The following is a 21,282-nucleotide window of genomic DNA, read 5'->3' as shown; positions in this document are numbered from 1 at the left end:
ATCATCCCTTTATTTTTTATATTTTTTAGATATCTAACTTTTAACAGCATAGATCAGACAAATACCAAAGAAGAGCTGAATAAGTACAGATGTGCATTTTTTTACACATGTACTGTATATTTGGAAAATATTGCTAATCATTTAAAAAAGATATATTAAAAAAAAAACATGAATTGAACCCTACTGTTTTTTGAATCTTTAAATCACACATTTTATTTCTTGTTGTATCTGCTAGTACTTTTTTGCTGCTTTGTTAGTAAACTTCATCAGGAACAGCAATCCTAACACGTGTGACAGAAGTGATTACAAAGAAATACAAACTGGCATTAGAAAAGGTGAAAAAGACAAGTTAACATTTATTAGAACAGAAGGAAAGGCCTCCAGTCCAGACACACTGATTGGAAATCAAATTAAGTTCTCAGTGGAAAGAGGCGTAATGCAATAAAGCAGCCAAACATGACATTTAGTGACCAAGATGAGTATTTGCTCTGCTCACAACACAAACCAAGTCAGTGCTGGATGGGCAGAGCTACACAAAAGTGCAGTGAAGTGTAACAAAACATACATTTACTCTTGGCTTCTGTTTTGGGTCAAATTGTACCTAATCTTTTAACTAAAGGTTTACAGGTAAAATCTATTAATAATAACTAAATTATGTCAATTCAGATTAACCAGTACTAATGATATGAGTACTAAGGAGAAAGGAGAAAGACTTTGAGGTTGTATCATGTAGAGGTTAATGTTACAGAGTCTGATTGGTCCATTTTGAATATGTCATGTCAACACCGGAAACAACATCCAACATCTACAGTATATCTGGAACACAATATGACCTATAAACATGGCTGCCACAGAACATTTTACTGATTACATACACCTGTGCACTTTTACAGCCACACATTATTAGTGTGAAGTACAGTATATGCTCTGTGTTTATATTAATGGATACCATGACTTGCTATTTTCAATGTCTACCTGGATATTGGATATTGTGCTGGTTTTCATGCTTTTGTCTTAGCCTAGTCTACTCCATGCTGTTTGTTCATCCTTTGACCTTGCCTGTTTTTCACCACACTCATCTCTGTCACATGTTTTGATTATCCAGCATGCGTGATAATCAAAGCTGCTGTTCAACAGCTATTATGTCCACATCTGCTATGTGACAGAGAACTATCAGAATTACACTTGTACTTCTATTTAATCCTCACTTTTATCAAAACCATATACTAATGTTTACTAGCTAAAGCAAAGAAATAGTATCCAATAAATAAGTAAATGCTAGTGCATGATAAACTATATAAGTCAGGTGCTAGCCGACTAGCTACCATTTGTAACACTAGCAAGCTATGTACACTGGTTATCAAGCAGTAACTTTAAAAAGTGTGATAGTATTTTCTGAATAATATATTCACATTGATTCTTGAAGCATCGACCTTGTCAATGTGAGACCGTTTAAATGTTATTAATGCTAAGAGCAGTCTTGTGGGCTAGGTGAATTCACCTTTAGTCTTCAAATCAGACACCCAATTGAACCAGCTTCCTGTAATGAATACAGGATAGTGGTAATTCCTCAATTCACATTTGTATCATACTTAGAAGCATCAACTCGGTTAATGTTAGCTGCCATTAGGAGGCCTTTTATGTGCTCTTTAGCTTTATAACCAGCTTTAGAGACTAGACGCTTTCACATTCAGACTTGAAACAGATACTGCAATGAACAAGCTTCCTGTAAATCATACATCATCTAAAATGGCCTTTGGCTTGCTGATCAGACTGACACTCTTCTTGCATTTCTGACCTGATATTAACTTAGATTTCTGTGAAATGTAGTTCACAATGTGAAATATACAAATTACAATCGCAATCAACAAAATGAACACTGAACATGAAAATACGAGCTAATGACAAATCTTCTTGTTTGCTAGCTAGGTAATACAGCTGAATAGTCTCAGAACACAGAAACCTAATTACAGTTATCTGGTTATTTTATTGATGCAAATATTGGCTATAGTTGACATGTTTTTAACAACTGAAGAACTGCTAGCAAAATGGCTGCAGACCAACAGCTTTGTCAGGGTTTTCTTATGGCCCAGTCGGATTAGCCTTCACTGTGCTTTCAGAGGTGATACAAAGCCATATGTTTGGCTGTGCTGTTTAGTGATGGCTTGCAGTCCCAAATGACCCACTTGCAGTAATTGCTTGTGTGTGCCCCCTGAGATCTACAAGGGTGAGAGCTGTTCTGTTTCTCATTTCGGGTTTAAAACAGTGCTGACGTGTGTCCTCTATGCCCAGATATCTCAAAGCCATACAGAATCTCAAGTAATGGAAGCAGGAAAAAGTTTAAACTCTAGGCTTCCAGTACAGAATTTAAGAACTGTGCTCATTTCACAAGTGTCTTGACTGAAACTTGTTTGATATTCACAAAAATCACTTACGGAATGGGATTAAACAGCAGAGAGTCATGTGATGGATGTGACATCAAAACTGACAGAATAAGATATGCAGATGTGTTTTATAAAAGCTTTTGTAATTAACTGATCATGCAGCAGCATTAGTGTTGCATCTGAAAAAATAGTTAATTAATTAGAGTATGATATATTACCTAATTTCATCTCTTTTGATATGCTACACCATAATATATATATATATATATATATATATATATATATATATATATATATATATATATATATATATATATATAATGTGTATAGTTCCTGTTGGTTCTTTTGGTGTTTTACCTTTTTTGTGAATAGATATTTTAGGTACCTTTAAAGGAGATTTTCTAAGTAAAAAAGATCTGGAGTTTTTTTTTATGGGCAGAGTTTTTGTAAACTGGGATGTTTGTATGCTGTCTATTTACCATCTCTCATGCGTTCATGCAGGTTTGTTGATGGTGTAGTGGCTTAACCATTGCGTAATAATAATCATATCTAATAATCGGTCTCTCTCTCTCTCTCTCTCTCTCTCTCTCTCTCTCTCTCTCTCTCTCTCTCTCTCTCTCTCTCTCTCACATGATACACATGCTTCTCCTGAGATCCTAACCCCTTATCTCTCGACCAGCCTGGTCCATCCTGATGCCTACTTCAGTGTGGTGTTCACATCTCTTGGAGGCTGCTTGCTGCTGAGGATGGCTCCACATGGACAGCCTGGAGATACATGGGATTGTTGTGGATAGTACCATTTGTAGACCATGAAGATGGCTTAGCACTGCAATTGCCATGGACAGTTTTGCACTCAAGTCTCCGTCATTGAACTGTTGATAACTTCAACAAGAAAGACTTCATGTTATATGTTGAATGAATATCCTGGTTACACAATTGCACTTTTTGTCCATAAAGTATATAGTAATAGAAGTGAAATTATTCTAATCACACTAGGTCTGGTTCATTTTAAGATTTTTTCCTCATATTGTCTCAGGGAGTCATTCCATGACAACATTTTCTCTGGCTTGCTCATTAGGGATAAATATTCCATATGTAAATATATTTATAAATAAATAGATTTAGGGTTCAATTTGGGGGAGGGCTTAGTTGCTATAGTGGGCTTATGCAGTCACTGTCCACTTTATGATTGTTTGATTGTATAACTGCATATAAGTGAAGGCATACAGTATATGAGTTCCTAATAAAGTGGACAGTGAGTATATACATGTACAGTACTGTGCAAAATTGTTGGGACACCCTATTTTTCTAAGATGTTTATTTTATGACTTCTTTAGTACTGGACATTGAAATTATTGATTTGTGAAACAAACATTTGAAATTTCTGTCATTATCTAGAACAAAAATGAAATGTTACAGGAAAAAAATGTGATCAGAGAAGATAATATGCATAATGTAGACTTTCTAGATTAAAATCTAACATGAATTCACTGGGATTACAACAAATAGAAGAAAGTATGACAGCCAAAGTCACACTAAACTGTAAGAGTTGAGGTAAGTTCTGCAAAATCCTTAGAAAATCTTACCAGTCAATGTTTTCAAAAAGTGTATGTGGATATTCTGCCTACACCTGAGAATACTGATGCAGTGTTGTCACACCAAAAATCAAGTAATTAATGTATTAATTTCATTATTTTTAAAGATTTTCAGTACATGTTCCTAAGATTATTAATATTTAATATTCATATTTAGCTGCCCCATCTGATCACGCACTAATATTTTAATGAGGATTAAGTAACAAAAACAAATACATGTGATATCTGTGCATGCGAGCAGACTCCTCTTCCTCTTGCTTCAAACACACACACACACACACACACACACACACACACACACACACACACACACACACACACACACACACACACACACACACACACACACACACACACACATACACACACAGGACTAGATTGCCGTTGCTATGGAGACAAAGGCAGCCAGCTCCTAACCATGCTATTTTGGCAGTATGAGGGATGAGAGATAGAGCTATCATTTTCCAACTTCTCCTCTCTAGCAACCACATTTCTGTATTAGCATCAGATGAGAAAAGGAAACAAGCTGTTACATAATTCAATCATTTTCAATCCAGATAAATTGCCCAAGCAAGCCAGTACTGGCATAGAAATAGGGAGTGGCTGACAATTAGGACAGACCTATAGCTCAAAAAGCTACCAAATAATGTTGCTAGACTGTCTAATAGCGGTAGTCATAATTTAAAGTAAATAATATGGGATTTATCATAAAGGCAGGTGCTGTGCAGTTTTGGTAAAGCAGATTAATTCTGGAATCCATTCAGTTTGCAATCAGTACTTAATTATAAGACAGCCATAAAACTTGATGAGTTCTACGTTTTAATGCTATGAGATTCTGCCTCCTTGTCCTGAGAGGGAAGAAATTAAATACCCCATAGAGCCATCCGGTCTACTCATGACCCATGTTCATTTACAGAAGATAAGTGTCATTATGGCTCAGGGATCAGAAAAGAAAGACTTAGCTCATTTACAGGTTGTGAAATGTCATATCCTCTTAGTGGTGATGTCATATGGCACAGATGCCAAACAGGTGCCACTTACTTTATGTCTAAGCCTGAGTGGCTCTCTGCCGTATTGCCATGTAACTTCTTCTCTGCTAGGACACATTCTGTTTTGGGGACTGACAAAGATAAAGAGGTGCAAGTGACATGACTACTGTCAATAAGAAGATAGCAGTCTTCACACTCTTCAGTACCCAACCAGTGCCTCAGAGCTGAAATCAGCATAAGGCAGAGTGAAGATAATGCTCTAGGAGATTTCTGGTTCTTTTACTGGCCAGTGACTTATGCTTGTTTTATAAGAGTTGATAAAGGACCATGGATTAGTTTTCCAAGCAAATATTTTTTTTTCACATTTGAGTCATATTTGCAAAAACAAGAGACACATGGATCAATCAAAATGTAATCCTGGGTTTCTGAGCAAATATCTCCTGATATGACATCAGCATACAGAAGTGACTGACTGACTGACTGGAATGATGATGAAAACTAATTTACAAGCTATTTTTTTTACTGTTTGGTCAGCAAGGCTAGCATTAAGCATGTATTTTAAGAGCAATAATATGCTGTATAAGGCACAATCAGTATGCATTTTTAAATAAAACCAATGTTATAGTCTATACCAATATTCTTTTAGGTTAATTCAGGTCGTGGGAGTCTAATTTTTCTAATGCATATGCTCTCCTAGTGAATATACTGTATCTATTCAATAAAATGACTCTTACTCAGCAACGTTCCAAAAAAAAAAAAAAATCAATTGTGATTATGAAATGTGTGTATACTTTGGTAATGCGGATATTTATCTGTTTTTATCTTTGGAATATTTGTCTTTTTGACATAAGCCAACAGCCAACAGCACCAGTAATAACATAATAATAATAATAATAATAATAATAATAATAATAATAATAATAATAATAATAATAATAATAATAATAATAATAATAGAGGAATTATGGCATTTTATGATAAATTTCCTTAAATATCTCGGTAAATATCTCGGTAAAAAAAATACAAAATGTTCTTTGTATTTAATCTTCCTACTTTAGTCTTATTCACACTTCAGTTCAATTCTTATTCCTTTAAATAGAGTTTATCTTGCATTCTCTCTTGTTCTGTTTCTTTTGAATAATAGCTTATGGTCATTTATATTCTTAATCATGATCTGTACAGATATATGAGTACATGCTTTTTTGTGAGTTGCCTCACAAAAGACCTTACAAAAGACCTAGAACCTCTTATATGTTTATATTGATATTATATCTCATATGTTTATATTGATATTATATCTCATATGTTTATATTGATATTATATCTCATATGTTTATACTGATATTATATCTCATATGTTTATACTGATATTATATCTCATATGTTTATACTGATATGATATCCCTAGGAAATAATATTTTTTTTCTCAGCATTTTCTCTTGCAACATAATTTAAATTTTCTCAGTACACTTTATAAATTAGGTCATGCTTTTTGTACATGGTAAGGCATGCCTTGGAAATGTGGCATATGCATGAGATGTAAATAATGAACTGTAAGAGAGCAGAAATCCACTTTATATGACTTTAAGTTTGCACATTGATTCTAGCACAAAAACATTTGCTTGTTTGTTGAATAAGGCCACAACCTCTGTTGTTCAGAGTGAAGGAAATTATATGTTATGTATTCAACTGACTGGACCATGATTTTTTTTTTTTTTTTTGTTCTCGATAGTGATACATTCACCTTCTGAAATACAATAGTGTTATACATGTGTTTGTGTATTAAGGATTGTGTGAGAGACAGATTTACAGAGAGTGAAAAAAATGCATGGAAGGGGCAGAGCTCCATTTCAGAGAAAACTTCAAAGGCAACCTCTTTCTTTTGAAGCCCCATAACATTGGTGTGTTTATGGGAGGTGACATATTATGCACATAGTATGCAATGGGTTCAAAAAGCTGAGGGAAGCCTCCAGCTGACTTACTGAAACTGCTATCCTCCTCTTTCGTTCCATCAATGGTTCCATCTGCCTGGAGTTGCAAATGGAAGCCCTGCCGACTGTACAGCTTCGTCACAATCCCCTTCAGCTGGGGCTCTGAGGGGTAGACAGAGAGAGAGAGAGAGAGAGAGAGAGAGAGAGAGAGAGAGAGAGAGAGAGAGAGAGAGAGAGAGAGAGAGAGAGAGAGAGAGAGAGAGAGAGAGAATGCTGTGAGACAGGCACTGGTGTAATTAGTGTTGAAGTGAGACTGTGTGTAGCATCGGAAACAGTAGGGTTACTCATACTTTACACAGAAAAGGTAAACCAGAGCTGGAGAACAAAACAGCACATTGTACATTGGTGCAATAGGTACCACAAATTGCAAAATCTTTAGAAAGATCCACAGCTTTAGCTTACATATTACCTGTAATCATGTCTTAGTCATATATGACTTTTACTTCTTTTCAAAATTATTAGCCAGCTTCACTTTGTTTTTCTTATTAGAATTTCCTACCATTTTATTCACCTCCTTTTATCACCTCCATCCATCTTCTGCCCTACCTTTCAGCCACTGTTTCTTTTCCAGGGATATGTCCTGGTAATTTGCATGCCCTAGCTACTTTGTGCTCCATTAGTTTTGTTCGGAATTTTGCTCCGGTTCTAAAAAGTAGGCAGATGTCTTTTTAAGCCACAAGTTTAGATTTTCATTACTGGGTGGAAGATCAGAATTCCTGTTATTCCTCTGCAGGTAGTCATCCTGGGACTAATGGAGAAAGCCAGAAGATTGTCTTTATTCTCTAAGGAGCCAACAGAATGAGTATCTTCACAATTACATCACGGTGCCTGCCTTTGATTTTGAGTAAATAGCAGGTGAAATAAATGCACAAGAAAATGTTGTGTGCTGAAGCATGTCTAAGAGACGACTGAGATTAGAACAGGTCATATAAAACAAACAAACAAAAAACCTCTCCTTTAAGAACAATAGGAAAAGTACAGTTTAAGCTGCTGTTTTTGCCAAACTCTGTGTGCATGCATCAAAACATTAAGCTATGTAAAATATTTACAACTCACTTTCTATCTGTATGATTGTATATGTTACTTTTGTTTGTTGTTGTCCATGTTTCTGATGATCGTTCTATGAATACATAGATCTAAATATCTTTTTATTTCCATGTCAAATGTATGGCTTATTCATATAGAGGCATTTAGGTTATACTAATTACCAAGTACAGTGTTTACAAAAGGTGTTTATGGAAACTGTATAAAATAACAATCACAACATTATGAAAATGTATGTGCATACAGTATGACAAAAAAAATGGTGGAATTGTGGATATACAGTATGTGGAAACAGTAAACAGCAGCAAATCTGTACTGTATCAGCAAAGGACTGTAGTAATTACCATGTTTTAAGCTACTCTAGGCTAGACTAAAAACTGAATATACAAGAAATTTACTGTCTAAAATAAACTGCTCTCCTCTCCTCCATGAGATACATATTTTTATAGCCAATATATGTTTTTGCATTTTGCTGGTGTCCAAGCTCACCTAACACTATATTAAGGTAATAATATATTTATATTGTTAGTCATTGTTCAACTGTTAAAGAGTTTAATAGTACAGACACAATGTCCATGAAAATCTTATTTTATGCTCAGATTTGATTGTATGTGACTGTGATGAGTCAAAGGTGGAATTAGAAAATCTTGAGAAGAATAGCTTGAAAATGTTGCGTGGAAAAATGGTTCATTCACACTATTATTTGGCTCTCAATTACAAATCCTAATTGGCACTATTACTACATAAGTGTGTAACAATAAAAAGGCTGTAATGAAACTAATGGCACTCGGTTTACCAAGTTGAAAAGAAAGATGAGTCACTATGAACTCTGCAGCACCCACTGACAGTACCTCAAGAAACAAGCATTTACCTCTGAAATTGTGCCTTGGTGGTTCTATATGCACGTTATCACTGAGAATTCTGTTTACTAACACTGACATCTGCCTGCGTGATTTACACTGGGAGTGTCCACAGACTGCACAGTCTAAAGACAAAAACAGGCACAGATAAACCCTCTTTACACACTAGATCATATACCAAGGCAATCACTTGTCTGGAAGAGGCATATTCATATTAGTGGGTTTTTTTTTCCTTGGACCTGATCAATGCGAAAAGAGCTGATCAAGCCATACATTTTTTTCCAAACCTATTTAACTGGGTCCTTGTTGTCTCACCATCATCTGACACACATGTATGCACACACACACACACACACACACACACACACACACACACACACACACACACACACACACACACACACACACACACACACACACAAAGCAGTACCCACTCCCTTTTTCTAGGATCCTGCATGCCACCAATGCCTGGAAGTGCACATTGTCTAAGCTGCTGCTTTTGAACAAACATTTGTATATTGATTTTTCTATTTTCCTTTATTTTCACAGAGAAATTACTGAAAGCTCTGCTTTGGTATTACATAATTTTGCTGCATGTTGTGCACACGGCAAGCACGGATTCACACTCAACCCTGATAAAGTTTATGCTGGGTAAGTTCATAAGCACAAGCGAAACACTGCTGCATAGAAAACGGATGGAGATGGAAACATGATCAGTTGACAGAGATTAGTAAAGAGAGTAGCTGATGAATGGATGGGGATTTGAGTGTGATCGCGTGTATAAATGAAAGTTTAAAAAAATCCTTATGTGGTAATGGGAGTCATGAACATGATGATGGTGATGGACACGAGTCTCTTTGAGCACCTGGTCGTCTCCTCCGGCGCTTCTTAGAACCGAAGAGCTTGACCCGGGAGAAGACGCTGAGACGGCTCGGTTTCTCGCATGCACTTTTGGCTTTGTTTGGGCTGCTGGCGCAGCGGCAGGCATTAGACTTCTCGCGCTCCCTCGCCTGCCTTTTCTGCCGAATCAGGGAGCTGGCGATCGCCGCCGCCATAGCCAGTGTGGCGACGAGCCGCCGGACAGCGCGCGCTGAGAGAGGCTGGTTTCCCCCCTCCGCTCCTCCTCAGCCGGATTTCTACACAGATTTGTTAACCCACTCACATCCGACTTCGCATATCAGAGTCACAGTCATCGTTGGTTGGGAAAAATCAGACAATGAATTCAAAGTTGCGCCAAAACTGTAAAGTCTAACTAGAGTTTACACTCCTTTCAGGCAGTTAAATGTAAACTGCGTTCAGATTAAGCGCGCGTCTCCCCAACGATGCATTTTAATCTTCTAGAAAAAAGGATCAACACGGCGTCCACAACCGACTCCCTGCAGCCTTCCACTCCAAAAGGTGTCACTGTGCTCTTGCTGTCCAAATCCCCCAAAATCCGGTTCACATGATGCCACCAAAACATTCACGGCGTCACATGGGAGGAACAGCAGCAGGAGGTAGAGTGAGTGAGTGGGAGAGTGGGAGAGAAAGTGAATAAAGTGATGGAGCTCATGCGCTGTAACGCGCAGCCACAATAAACACCTGTTAACGAGATCGGATTGGCTGCCGAGGATTGTATTCCTTATATCGATAGCAATTGTTGCCCGTTACTATGTTAAAAATGAAGGTAGGCTACATAATGCGACTGTGTTTTAACCACGTTGAATAGTTTGAGGCGCGAGAGCCCCGTGTTCGCGTTAATATGTGCTCTCGGTCGCGCGCGCTGTATGACGCTTATGTTGGCATTTGCGTTTCTCACAATTCCTCTCCAGTCTCCTCTGAGGCATATCTGACTCTTAAGGCATGCACCGGCCCTTCACAGATGCGGGCAAATGATTGAGGAATGATGAGGGGGGCCCATATATAGCCCACAAATGCCATGTAGACTTTCGTGCATTTAAAGTTCAAAGTTTAGCTGTCCGAAGTTCACTACCAAAAGGGAATCGTTTGCGTGAGGGAATTACAAAACAGGAGCTCAAATGAAGATCTCATATTGCCAGTGCTTTCTTCTAGATGCAGATCAAATCGCCAGAACAGGAAAGGAGTTGCTATTTGAAAACGCTGTTTATTGGGATGGCATGGTGGCACTGGGTTGTACTACGCACGCGTTGTTATTAGGTTAAGTCGTTTGGCACTGTTCCACTTATACTGATATTACAACAGCAGTCATTTTTATGCCTCTCCTTCCATGCTTTACTGCAGAACCAAATGTCCAGGGAGTGGAACTGGATCTGACCCAAATCCTTATCCTTAAACCATAACATGAGGTACTGTACTATAAACTCATAATAACAAATGACGGACACAAACTGTATCACACAGTGTCTACAACCCTGGACATTTGGTCAGATAGGAGAAACTGGACCAGGGCTGACTCCACCCTCTGGACTCGGTTGTGCACTGTGTGTTCCTTTGAGACTTCCTGTCTTTTGTCATGATATCATTGTGCAATATGAGGACAGGGGCTACAGCGATAGTTACAGAATGTATGTTTAAATAAAAACAAAAGAAAAACAAAACATTTTGTGTTGTCATAGTACATCAATGTCACTTTAATCTAAAAAAATCATGTTTAATTTCATATCTTTTAGCAAAGAAAACACTATGAAACACCAGTTGCTTCACATTTCAGGTGACTTTCTGTGTCCTGTGATAAGCATAAAACATATTTGATTCATGAGCTGATTTTTTTAATACAAGAAATCAGTGATCAGAAGTCATTGAGATGCTGATGGACTTTCAGTATTGTATATTACTAGGACTTACAATGCAAATACAGTGAAAGATTTCTTTCCTTAAATTTGTCCAACTAGTCTGTAAATAATCTTATATCTTATAACAAATAACACTATTTGGACCTGTTATGTCTGATTATGACTATGATTATGTTTTGAATGAGAATTAATTACATTACCCATCAGCCCCAGCACATCACATGTCTATGTCACATGTCCCACTGATCACTCACTTCTGTTACTCCTAATAAGCACCCCTATATAAGTTCACCTAGTTGTATGTTTTGTTGTCAACATTGCTCTTTGTTGTTGTGCCACAGCCTTGTTTTTGATATGAATCCAAGGATTAAGCTTTTTGATTACAGTTTGGTGGTTGTTTTGCACTTTATAAACTAAAAATCTGAAATTGCGTCCACAAATTCTACATGGCAGGGTGATAGAAATTGGAAATTTATAAGAAAGAATTTTATGCATGCTAGCAGTATCACAAAAGTGATGAAACAGAGATCTACAAAAATAAATTGCAGATATTATTGTATTATACACTATATGGCCAAATAACACTCATACATGTTTTCCTCAAACAGTTACAACAATGTTTGAAGCATACAAGATCAAAATGCATGTGTTGGTCGGGTATCCACAGCATAATTCATATAATGTGAGGTTTTCCATTCTCAACACTGATATAATGGAAATTAAATGAATACAACATTTCAGTTTATTTGTCCATAACTTAATAAGGACTTAATTTAATAATAATTTAATTTAATAATAACTTAATTTAATATCACTATAGGTGATATAGGTGTCTAGTAGATAAAGCCCTTCTCAAATTTTTATAATTAGATTCTTACTATTAGCTACAGCTTCTGTGGTGAACTTATTATCGATTGCAAAAGAAAGAAGGAGGTTCTCTTTATGAAGAAGGTGGTCTTTATTAGATGCCCTCCAAGATTCTTGTTGTAACTGTACAATATCTTAAGAATGAGTGGTTGGACAAACTGAAGGTTTGTAGGTTTCATGTGGACTTATCATTGTAACCAGAAGATGAACAGATTAGATTTTGTAATTGATCCACAGAGGTCAAGCTCACAGCAAGATCAAATATCTGTATTTTCCTTCCAGTTTGAAGTGTATTTTAAAGGTATTTGAGACATAAAATTTGTAGCATTAAGGACAAGATGTTAGGACTCAGCCCGGACTTTGGCCATGTGCATTTTGTTTATGTTCCTCGTCACGTGTCTGCCCCGCCTTTGTCTGCTCCTCCCGTTTCCACACACCTGTTCCCCATTGTCATTGTCTATTTAACTGTGCCATGTTGCCTTGTGCAGTGTGGAATCTACTGCTGTTTTGTCTTGTTGTCCTGTCTCTAGTCCGTGTCATGTTTCGTGTCTTTTGTTATTAAACCCTGTTTATTTTGCTATCCTGCATTTGGGTCTGTTTTATCCCGTGTTCATGACACTAGACCTCTGATTATCTGAGCTTGAAAGTTTTTTGTTTAGTGTGAATTTTATTTTTCTGCCATTTAATTTGAGTTAATTAATGTTAGGTGGGTTAGACTTGGTAGATGTCATGACAGGTCTGAGAAAGATCAAATCACAATTAGTCTTTTAATTCTTAATTTTTAAAAATTTATAAATAAATTAATTTTCTACATAAAATTAATTTATTTCCTTTGTGTGTGAGTGCATTTACTTATTTAACCTCTTACATGGGCTATTTTAATGCAGTAGCTTAAGTATTAGTTGTTTTTTTTATAAATGTCGAAAGGAATAATAACTAGCAGTGTCTGTATTACTAGTACTATAAAATGTAGACAATCTATATTTATGTAACACATTTGTATAATGTATAATTTACACCTGTGCAAATTTAAAAGCCTAGACTCTGCTTTCTGTGTTTGTATGATAAAATCCCTGAATGTTATAAACAGAAAAATATCAGAAACATATCCTTCAAAGCTTCACTGCTAAAACAAATAGTAAAATAATCAGAATCCAGTCACCAGAGTAAGAAAAGGGAGGTAAATCAGAGGACAGAGAAGCTCGTTTTAATCCTATATATGATAAGCGCACTGGTAGCCTAGCTGAAGAAGTTGAGGTTCTCTTTGGGAGTGACAAGACTGGACAAGATTAGGAACAAGCACATCAGAGGGACAGCTCATGTTGGACGTTTGGGGGACAAAGTTAGGGTGGTCAGATTAAGATGGTTTGGACATGTTGAGAGGAGGGAGAGTGAGTATATTTGTAGGAGAATGTTGGACATGGAGCTGCCAGGCAGGAGGCAAAGAGGAAGGCCAAAGAGGAGGTATATGGATGTAATTAATGAGGATATGAAGCTAGTGGGTGCAAATGTTGAGGATGCAGAAGATAGGGATAGGTGGAGAGAGATGATTCGCTGTGGCGACCCCTGAAGGGAAAAGCCGAAAGAAGAAGAAGATATGATGAGCGCACTGCTTCGGCATGCTGCAGTGATTTATTAAGTTGTTTAGTGTAGCTTTTTAATCTAGCAAGGCCAAAGTAGCAGTGAACTGACATTTTACATTATTTTGACAACATTCTGAGAACTGTGCCACTAGTCTTATGCACAAAACACACCATTTACACTTAGCCAGAGCAACCTATATTTTTATCTCATTTTAGCATAAGAAATTACTGTAAGTGTTAAGAGCTTTGCTCAGAGGGCCAAGCAGTGGAAGTTATTGGACCTGGGATTCAAACACACAGCCTTCTGATTGGTTGACCAACACATTAATCACTAGGCTACAACATCCCGATGTATACACCAAAAGACAATGCAATGAAGGTTGTAAACGGTTGCGATAGATTTTAAGTTCATCATTCCTTTATTGTTTAGAAACAGTGATAACTGTAGCAGGTGGAGCAGTGTTCTGGTGTGGGTGTTCATTTGAAGGGTGGTGTTTGAAGACAAACTAGAGTGGTACTGACTAACGTGGCACACCTGAGCCCTGCTCATCTCCCATATATATTCATGTGATCTCTCTCTCTCTCTCTCTCTCTCTCTCTCTCTCTCTCTCTCTCTCTCTCCCCCACTCCCTGAGATCAGTGAGCTGAATGTGTGCTTGCTTGTGAGAGAGCAAAATATAAAGCAGTGAGTGAGCTGTAAAGCTGCCAAGGTATTTGCTTTGAAAAGTTTTACGTTACTGACTGACTGCCGTGCCAAAATAAAAAAGCTCACAGGGGTCTGCTGTGTTCTCTCTACAGCACACTGCCAACATTGTTACAATAAGAAACTATCATTTGATTCTGTTTTGACAGAGATACCTGACACAGAAAAGCATTTAAACTATATAAATCAGTGCATCTTGCTTTAATGACAAAGTCATAAAGCACAACCTTTAACAACTGCCTCCAGTATAGAAAAACTTTTAACAGTTTGGAAATGAGGCCATTTCTTTACAAAGCAGTGTGAAACTATTACATCCTCTCTATAATCAGCATTATGACTTTCTAGAATTTGCATTTAAATCAAAGTAGGATACCTGAGGTCAGTATTAACTTTGTTCACCCTCCTCTGAGCATGTTCTTTAAGAGAACCCCAATGTAACCCGTGATCAGGTATTTGGTGGAGAGTGTTAGATAGATAGATATTTTATGTGGAATTTGTAGTGTTACACAAATCATGCAACTGGCTAGTTTCACAGTCAGAGATGGCTAAAGAGAAGAATCTTCAGTTGTTTGCTATTTTGGTACCACATTTTGATATTTTAGAAACGTTCCATGCTGTTGCTTCATTTCAACATAAAGTATAAAATAGACATTTGTGTGAGCATTAATTGTTAATTGTAATTTGTTTTAATTAAACAAGATAGAAAATATCGTTTTCCAGTAGCTGTTTCAGTGGTGAATATAATGATGCTGTGGCAGAGCTTATCTCATAGGCCAGATTGAAAAGAGCAGCACAACACATGTTCTCTTCATTTGTATTACAAAAGCCATCAATTATGGTACAATAAAGCCAAAGATAACAGCTGAATCAATAAATTAGTAGTTTTGCAGAGACCGTAGACATTCCCTGCTTTACCCAGTTCATCTGTTCTGTGAACAACAAGGTACTGCAATGTTGCAGTAATTACAATAGAATGATTTTCGAAAACAATCTAATCATATAATATTAAGATTTGTGATACATTCCCTAGAAATATTTCAGAAGATTATACTGTATATGGTGTTTCAAAACTTTCCTTTGTAAAACTGTAAGTACTTCTATAAATGTCAGACCTGCCGAAATCATTTGCAGTTTTATTCCAAATCCAACCTTTCCTTCCCTGGTCACTTCAATTAAACACATTCTCTAAAGATATAAATGTGTACATGAGAGAATTCTTCATCTCTAGCCAACAGTAGAGAAGTTCTGCTATAGTGCCACCTACTGTTCATATTGAATTCATTCATTTGAATGCAACTTTCCTTTAACCCTAAACCTTAGTGATGAGTCTATTTTCACCAACAAATCTGATCAAGTCTAAGATCATTTCGTGAGACTTGTTATGAGTAGTACAATTATAATTAAATTTTTTCACATTTTCATTCATGCTCCTGGAGTATTGTTGCATTACACATTTTAATTTTTAAACAAGTCCCTCGTAAGTCTGAGGTGAAGAGTTGAGCGTTAAAGCAGGAATTGAAAATTGAATTGGAAATTAAAAACCATTCTGAGCACAGAATTAACAAAAACTGCGAAATATAGCGAATAAATAAATAAGATAGGACTAAACACGGACACTCCTAGGGCCTATGCGTGTTTACACATTTCAGACATTCCACTGATTATCGCCTATTACTAAAACCACACAATTAAAGCACAATTTAAAGTGGTGAATTGATAAGAAATTCCATTTTAATTACCTTTATACTAGAGAAAGTACAGATTAAACTTATCAGTGTCCTAAATTCGGACCTTATGAAATGTGAGCGGAACTGCAGTATGTGTAGTATGTTTTCAGCACCTTGGACAGCTACACCGACTCTTCCATCTTCCATCTCACACTATTCCATCTGTTACGTGTTCATAATGTTTACAAAAAGTTATAAACAAGACACTGTTGGTAAATATATCCGCACTGTAACAGATGTATCCCTTAGAAGCCATGCAAATCTTTAGAAAGTCATATTTTCCATTTGAATATACGATTTGTGATCATCATTCATTTTCAAGGTTCATTCTTCAACTTAACATTTAAAGAATGTAAAACCAGTGAAGTAATTGCATACCTGATGTAGATTTTCTAAGTGGAAAAGTCATGTTTATCGGTCAAAATGCGAATACAAAGTGCGGAAAGGCAGGAACAGTCCAGCGATGGTTCACTGCGAGCAGGATGATGTTTTCAAAGTTTTAACCATATTAAAAGAAGTCTCAAGAGACCAAGACGAGAAGCCATTGAGGCGGAGCCTGCTGCATTCGGAGATCATTAATGGACATTAGTGACATGCCATTAAGGACTTCTAAAGCGCTCATTAAAGATTCATTGGGGAAGCGTTGAGGATGCGGCGAGCGCAAGGGCGTGCGTTCTCTAAAACTGCGGCGCTCTGGCTCAAAAATTTAAAACAGCAATCAAGCGATGCGCACAAACTGGGCTTCCGGTTCAAGAGGAGCCTCCTCTCTATCTGTTCTACTTTCCTCTCACGTTACACACAAAAGACTGTAAAGTGATCCGTTAATGCGCCGCATAAACCAGTTACGCTGGAGCGGCTACTTTGAGCTGAAACACATCAGCGCCTAACTGGCCATATGACAGCGTCCAATCCCATCTCCTCCAGTCAACTCATCCTGTCACTCAAACAACATTCCACAAGGTTTATAAAAACATGTATTATTATTATTATTATTATTATTATTATTATTATTATTATTATTATTATTATTATTATTATTATTATTATTATTATTATTATGTTTTGAAAAGCACGTCAAGTTTTGTATTACCACTAGATGGCGCAAAAGACTTCCCATATGTACAAACGCGTCACATCACATGGACAGAACAAAAATAAACATTGTCAGTTTAAAGGATACGGGGTATTGCATCGAGAACAGAAGTGAAAAGGTTAAGATTCAAGAGAGCATTAATGTTTATTAACACTTTATATGGACAAAAATGTAATAGTTAATAGGAAAAAAAAAGAAAAATGACTGTATTGTGAGGAAAAGCATAAAGTAACATCGGGGAGAAAATCTTATACATACAAATTACAAACGTACACAGAAACCAAATTATAACAATTCTAAAATTCTTTAATATGTTTGTCTATAAATTTGGACTTTGAGACACATTAATAAGGTGACACTGCAGACTCCTTATTTAAACTTCAAAGAAACTTATCCTTAAAGCTTAAAGCCGTAAAACAATAATACATATTAATCATATTATTTTACGACATGATTTTAAACCTTTAAAACATAATCTGGGATTATGTGGAGTGTCTGAAAAAAAAAATCCTGACAATGACCTGTGACTCCCGAATTATAATATATTAGAATGAGTGCATTAGTATAAACCTATGCTTTGCCAGAACTACTAAGAATGCTGTCATCCTATAGGAAATGAATCAACTTCTGACATATTCAACGGTGTTGTGGTATAAAAGAAAGTAATTTCGACGCGACATTCATTTCAGCACCAAGATGCAAGTTCACTTTGCCAGGCACCTGCACCGGATGGAGTGCCAAGAAGGCGTGATGCATCCTGCTGACACACACAGGCACACAGATGGCCATATTGATCTCTCCTACCCAGCAACCGGCCCCCCCACCACAAACCCACCCCTTTCTAACGCTCTCTTTGGGGCTATAACATTCTGGGAAAGATGACATCATGCCTGAAAGTTTAAGCGCCTGTGAGTACCCTTGCTAGTCACTAGATGGTGGCGTTGTTAATGGACGTGATGTGATGTGCTGTGACAGGATATGATGTCATAAATTTCCATTCGGTGTAGAAGAAGAAGATGATGATGATGGTGATGATGACATTTATAATTATTATTAATTGTTGTTGTCCTTCAGGTTGATGACATATTTTGGGGGATTTAGGAGTTTTGTATATGAATAAGATATATATGCAGAACAGGATTCGACCTTTCAGAGAAGGGAAATAAAAAAGCTATAGCATAGAAAGCCATTCTGGACAATTAAATGCTTCCAATTTTGATGCACCAGATTCACATAAGGGTGTCTGTTCAGGTGTTCTGGTACCTACTGTACATACCGTACATTTAGCCAAATAATATATAAGGAGATATTCTGCTGTAAAACTGAAAGGTGACTTCATTCCTCTCGAATGTGTACTATAATAGTGTACTGTGGACTGATGTAAAGAAGCAAAAAAACACATTTAAGTAAATTAATATTTGAAAATTAATCACATAAGTATCTGAATAAATGTAGTCTTGTGATTTTTATAATTAGAAGGAATCATGTGCTATACTCTTCTAGTCTCTATAAGGGATCAGTTCAATGGTAGTATTAAGGAGTTGTACACTTTAGAGCACTGGCTACCAGTGCCATGGCAATGGTGGAGGTTGTCATAGAGACTGTGTCCATACGCAAAATGGGAGAGCATGTGTATGTGAGCATGTCAGCTGGTGTAGCGGTACTGGGACTGGAGAGATAAAGATCAACACTCTGATTTGAAGCCAAGACTAAAATGAGATTATCAGACATCCTACTGTTACATTACAATAGAATAGTAGGAATTAAGGCAGGAGAATAAATGAGCCAGAAATAAAAGGACAAAAATAAAAATATTAAAGTAAAAGCTTGATGAAAAGGGGAAATAAGATGAAGAACAAAAGAAAACAATGAAGTAAGGAGGTGCATCAGAAAAATATGTTTTCCACTATTCACATAATTGGTTTGCTGGTTCTGGAAATCATAAGCATAACAGAGTTAACACAATCTGGCTCTGTTATCAAGGATTGAAGAGGTGAACTTGACTGCACAGTAAAACTGGCAGATGGATCTAAAACCTTCCTTAGTCAGACAACAGCGGCTATTTCCATATCTCAACAGACCTCTTGGTTTCAGCTTTACCTTGAAGTAAAGTACCTTTTGAAGTTGTTTCCCCAGTGGCATCTCAGACGCACTAAGAATAATTATAGCAGCTGCTGTCACACAGAGAAGGCAACAAGACTTAAACCCTCTTAAACACTTTCTTCCACACTTGTTCTTACTGCAAGTTCCTTACTGAATGGCTCGTGCTTTTATTGACCTGGATCTAGTGTGCCATTTGGAACCCCTGCTCTGTGGGATCGATTCATACACCTGTGCTTTCTTTCATGAGTCTGCATCTGTGACTGTGAAATGGTCTCTACAGTGCAGCTCCATGATGGAGCCCACATGAGCAGTATGAGTAATACAAGAGCTGCTCTTATTTCAGATATCAGTGTAAGCCACAGTTCTCCACAGGGACTTTCTCCCAAAATGGTTTACACTTAGATGGTTGATGCACTGGACCTTTGCCCATTGTAGCTTTGAGCTTTAGCCAATATATATTTATATATTTTTGTACTATGACATTTACTGTATATATTACATTATATGACCTGATGGAAGACTTCCATAGCATATTAGGCTAAAATAACCAAGACATATGTAATGTTATGTTCTGTTTTGATTAAAAGGCAAAAGTGTTAATGAGCCTGATGATTGCTATATGAATTGGTCAGTTGGTATCTTCAGTAATGAGGGCCTGTGAATGGGGCCACAAGCTTGGTGCGCAAAAGCTAGCCCAGATGCTGCCTGTTTCTGGGTTGCCAGTATACCCTACTTTACCTTTATGGGCCAAGTGAAGCACAGGAATATTGAGCTACACATCTCACAGAGAATGACCCACTTACCAAGTCTCAACCTTATGGACTGTGGAATGGCCAAATAAGTGTAATGCAATGATCTACTATTGCTGAGTCCTACTTAAGAGACTTTCTTACTGATTAAGAATAAGAATAAATGTCAGAGAAGTGCTCCATATCCATGAAGTACCATGAGATGTTAAGTGAAACATTCATGTTCAAGAATCATTAGCCTGACAGTTGCTTGACCTGTATAATTCACTTTGTGGTCCATCACTGGAGTGAAATTCACACTGGCTTTAATACACTATGAATCACATTAAGCCATTTCTCCATCCAAGAAGATCACACAGAGGCTAACATGATGATCTCCAACTTTGAAAATGAGCATTTATATTTATAATGTTATATTATTCCATCATTTAGTTGATGAGATATTAGGCTTTGAAGCTTTTAGTTAGCCGTGTACAGTATTTCTTGTACAGTATATATCACTAGAAAAATGCACCACCATCCAACACTAAATTTTTTTCTTACAGCTCCAGAGTTTGGATTCTGAGTCATTGTCTTTGCTTATTTCATGTTTTAAAATGTTTATATGGTATCCTTAAGATTCTCAGGTTTCGTCCCCCCTACAAGGTGTGTATGTGTGTGCATATTTTATTACTGCTTTGTGTCTAGGATTCCCAGCATATGCTCAGGACCCATCACGTCCCTAACCAGGATAAAACAATTACTGAAGATGAATGACTGATTGAACCTGCAATGCATAGAGATTTAAAATATGTAGTACCCTTGTACTGCTATAAATTTTAATGAGAATGTTCAATGAGAC

At 36.9% G+C, this 21,282-nt stretch overlaps 1 protein-coding gene across 4 annotated transcripts in view; it reads right to left on the bottom strand.

Annotated features, from left to right (window-relative positions):
* fgf13a (fibroblast growth factor 13a) overlaps positions 1-21,282 on the bottom strand; it is a 97,172-nt gene that overhangs the window by 16,638 nt on the left and 59,252 nt on the right. For 3 of the 4 annotated variants that reach the window (XM_027135817.2, XM_027135819.2, XM_047802650.1), the window contains one exon: positions 6,951-7,061. In XM_027135817.2, the coding sequence (XP_026991618.1) occupies positions 6,951-7,061 (111 nt within the window). Of the gene's footprint in view, positions 1-6,950; positions 7,062-9,728; positions 10,586-21,282 lie in introns of those variants that run through there. The other variant, XM_027135818.2, reaches the window with a different exon arrangement.

This window comes from Tachysurus fulvidraco, chromosome 17 (assembly GCF_022655615.1).
Source record: "Tachysurus fulvidraco isolate hzauxx_2018 chromosome 17, HZAU_PFXX_2.0, whole genome shotgun sequence".
Lineage (NCBI taxonomy): Eukaryota > Metazoa > Chordata > Actinopteri > Siluriformes > Bagridae > Tachysurus > Tachysurus fulvidraco.
The sequence above is the reverse complement of the archived record's forward strand: the minus strand, read 5'-3'. Positions and strand labels throughout refer to the sequence as shown.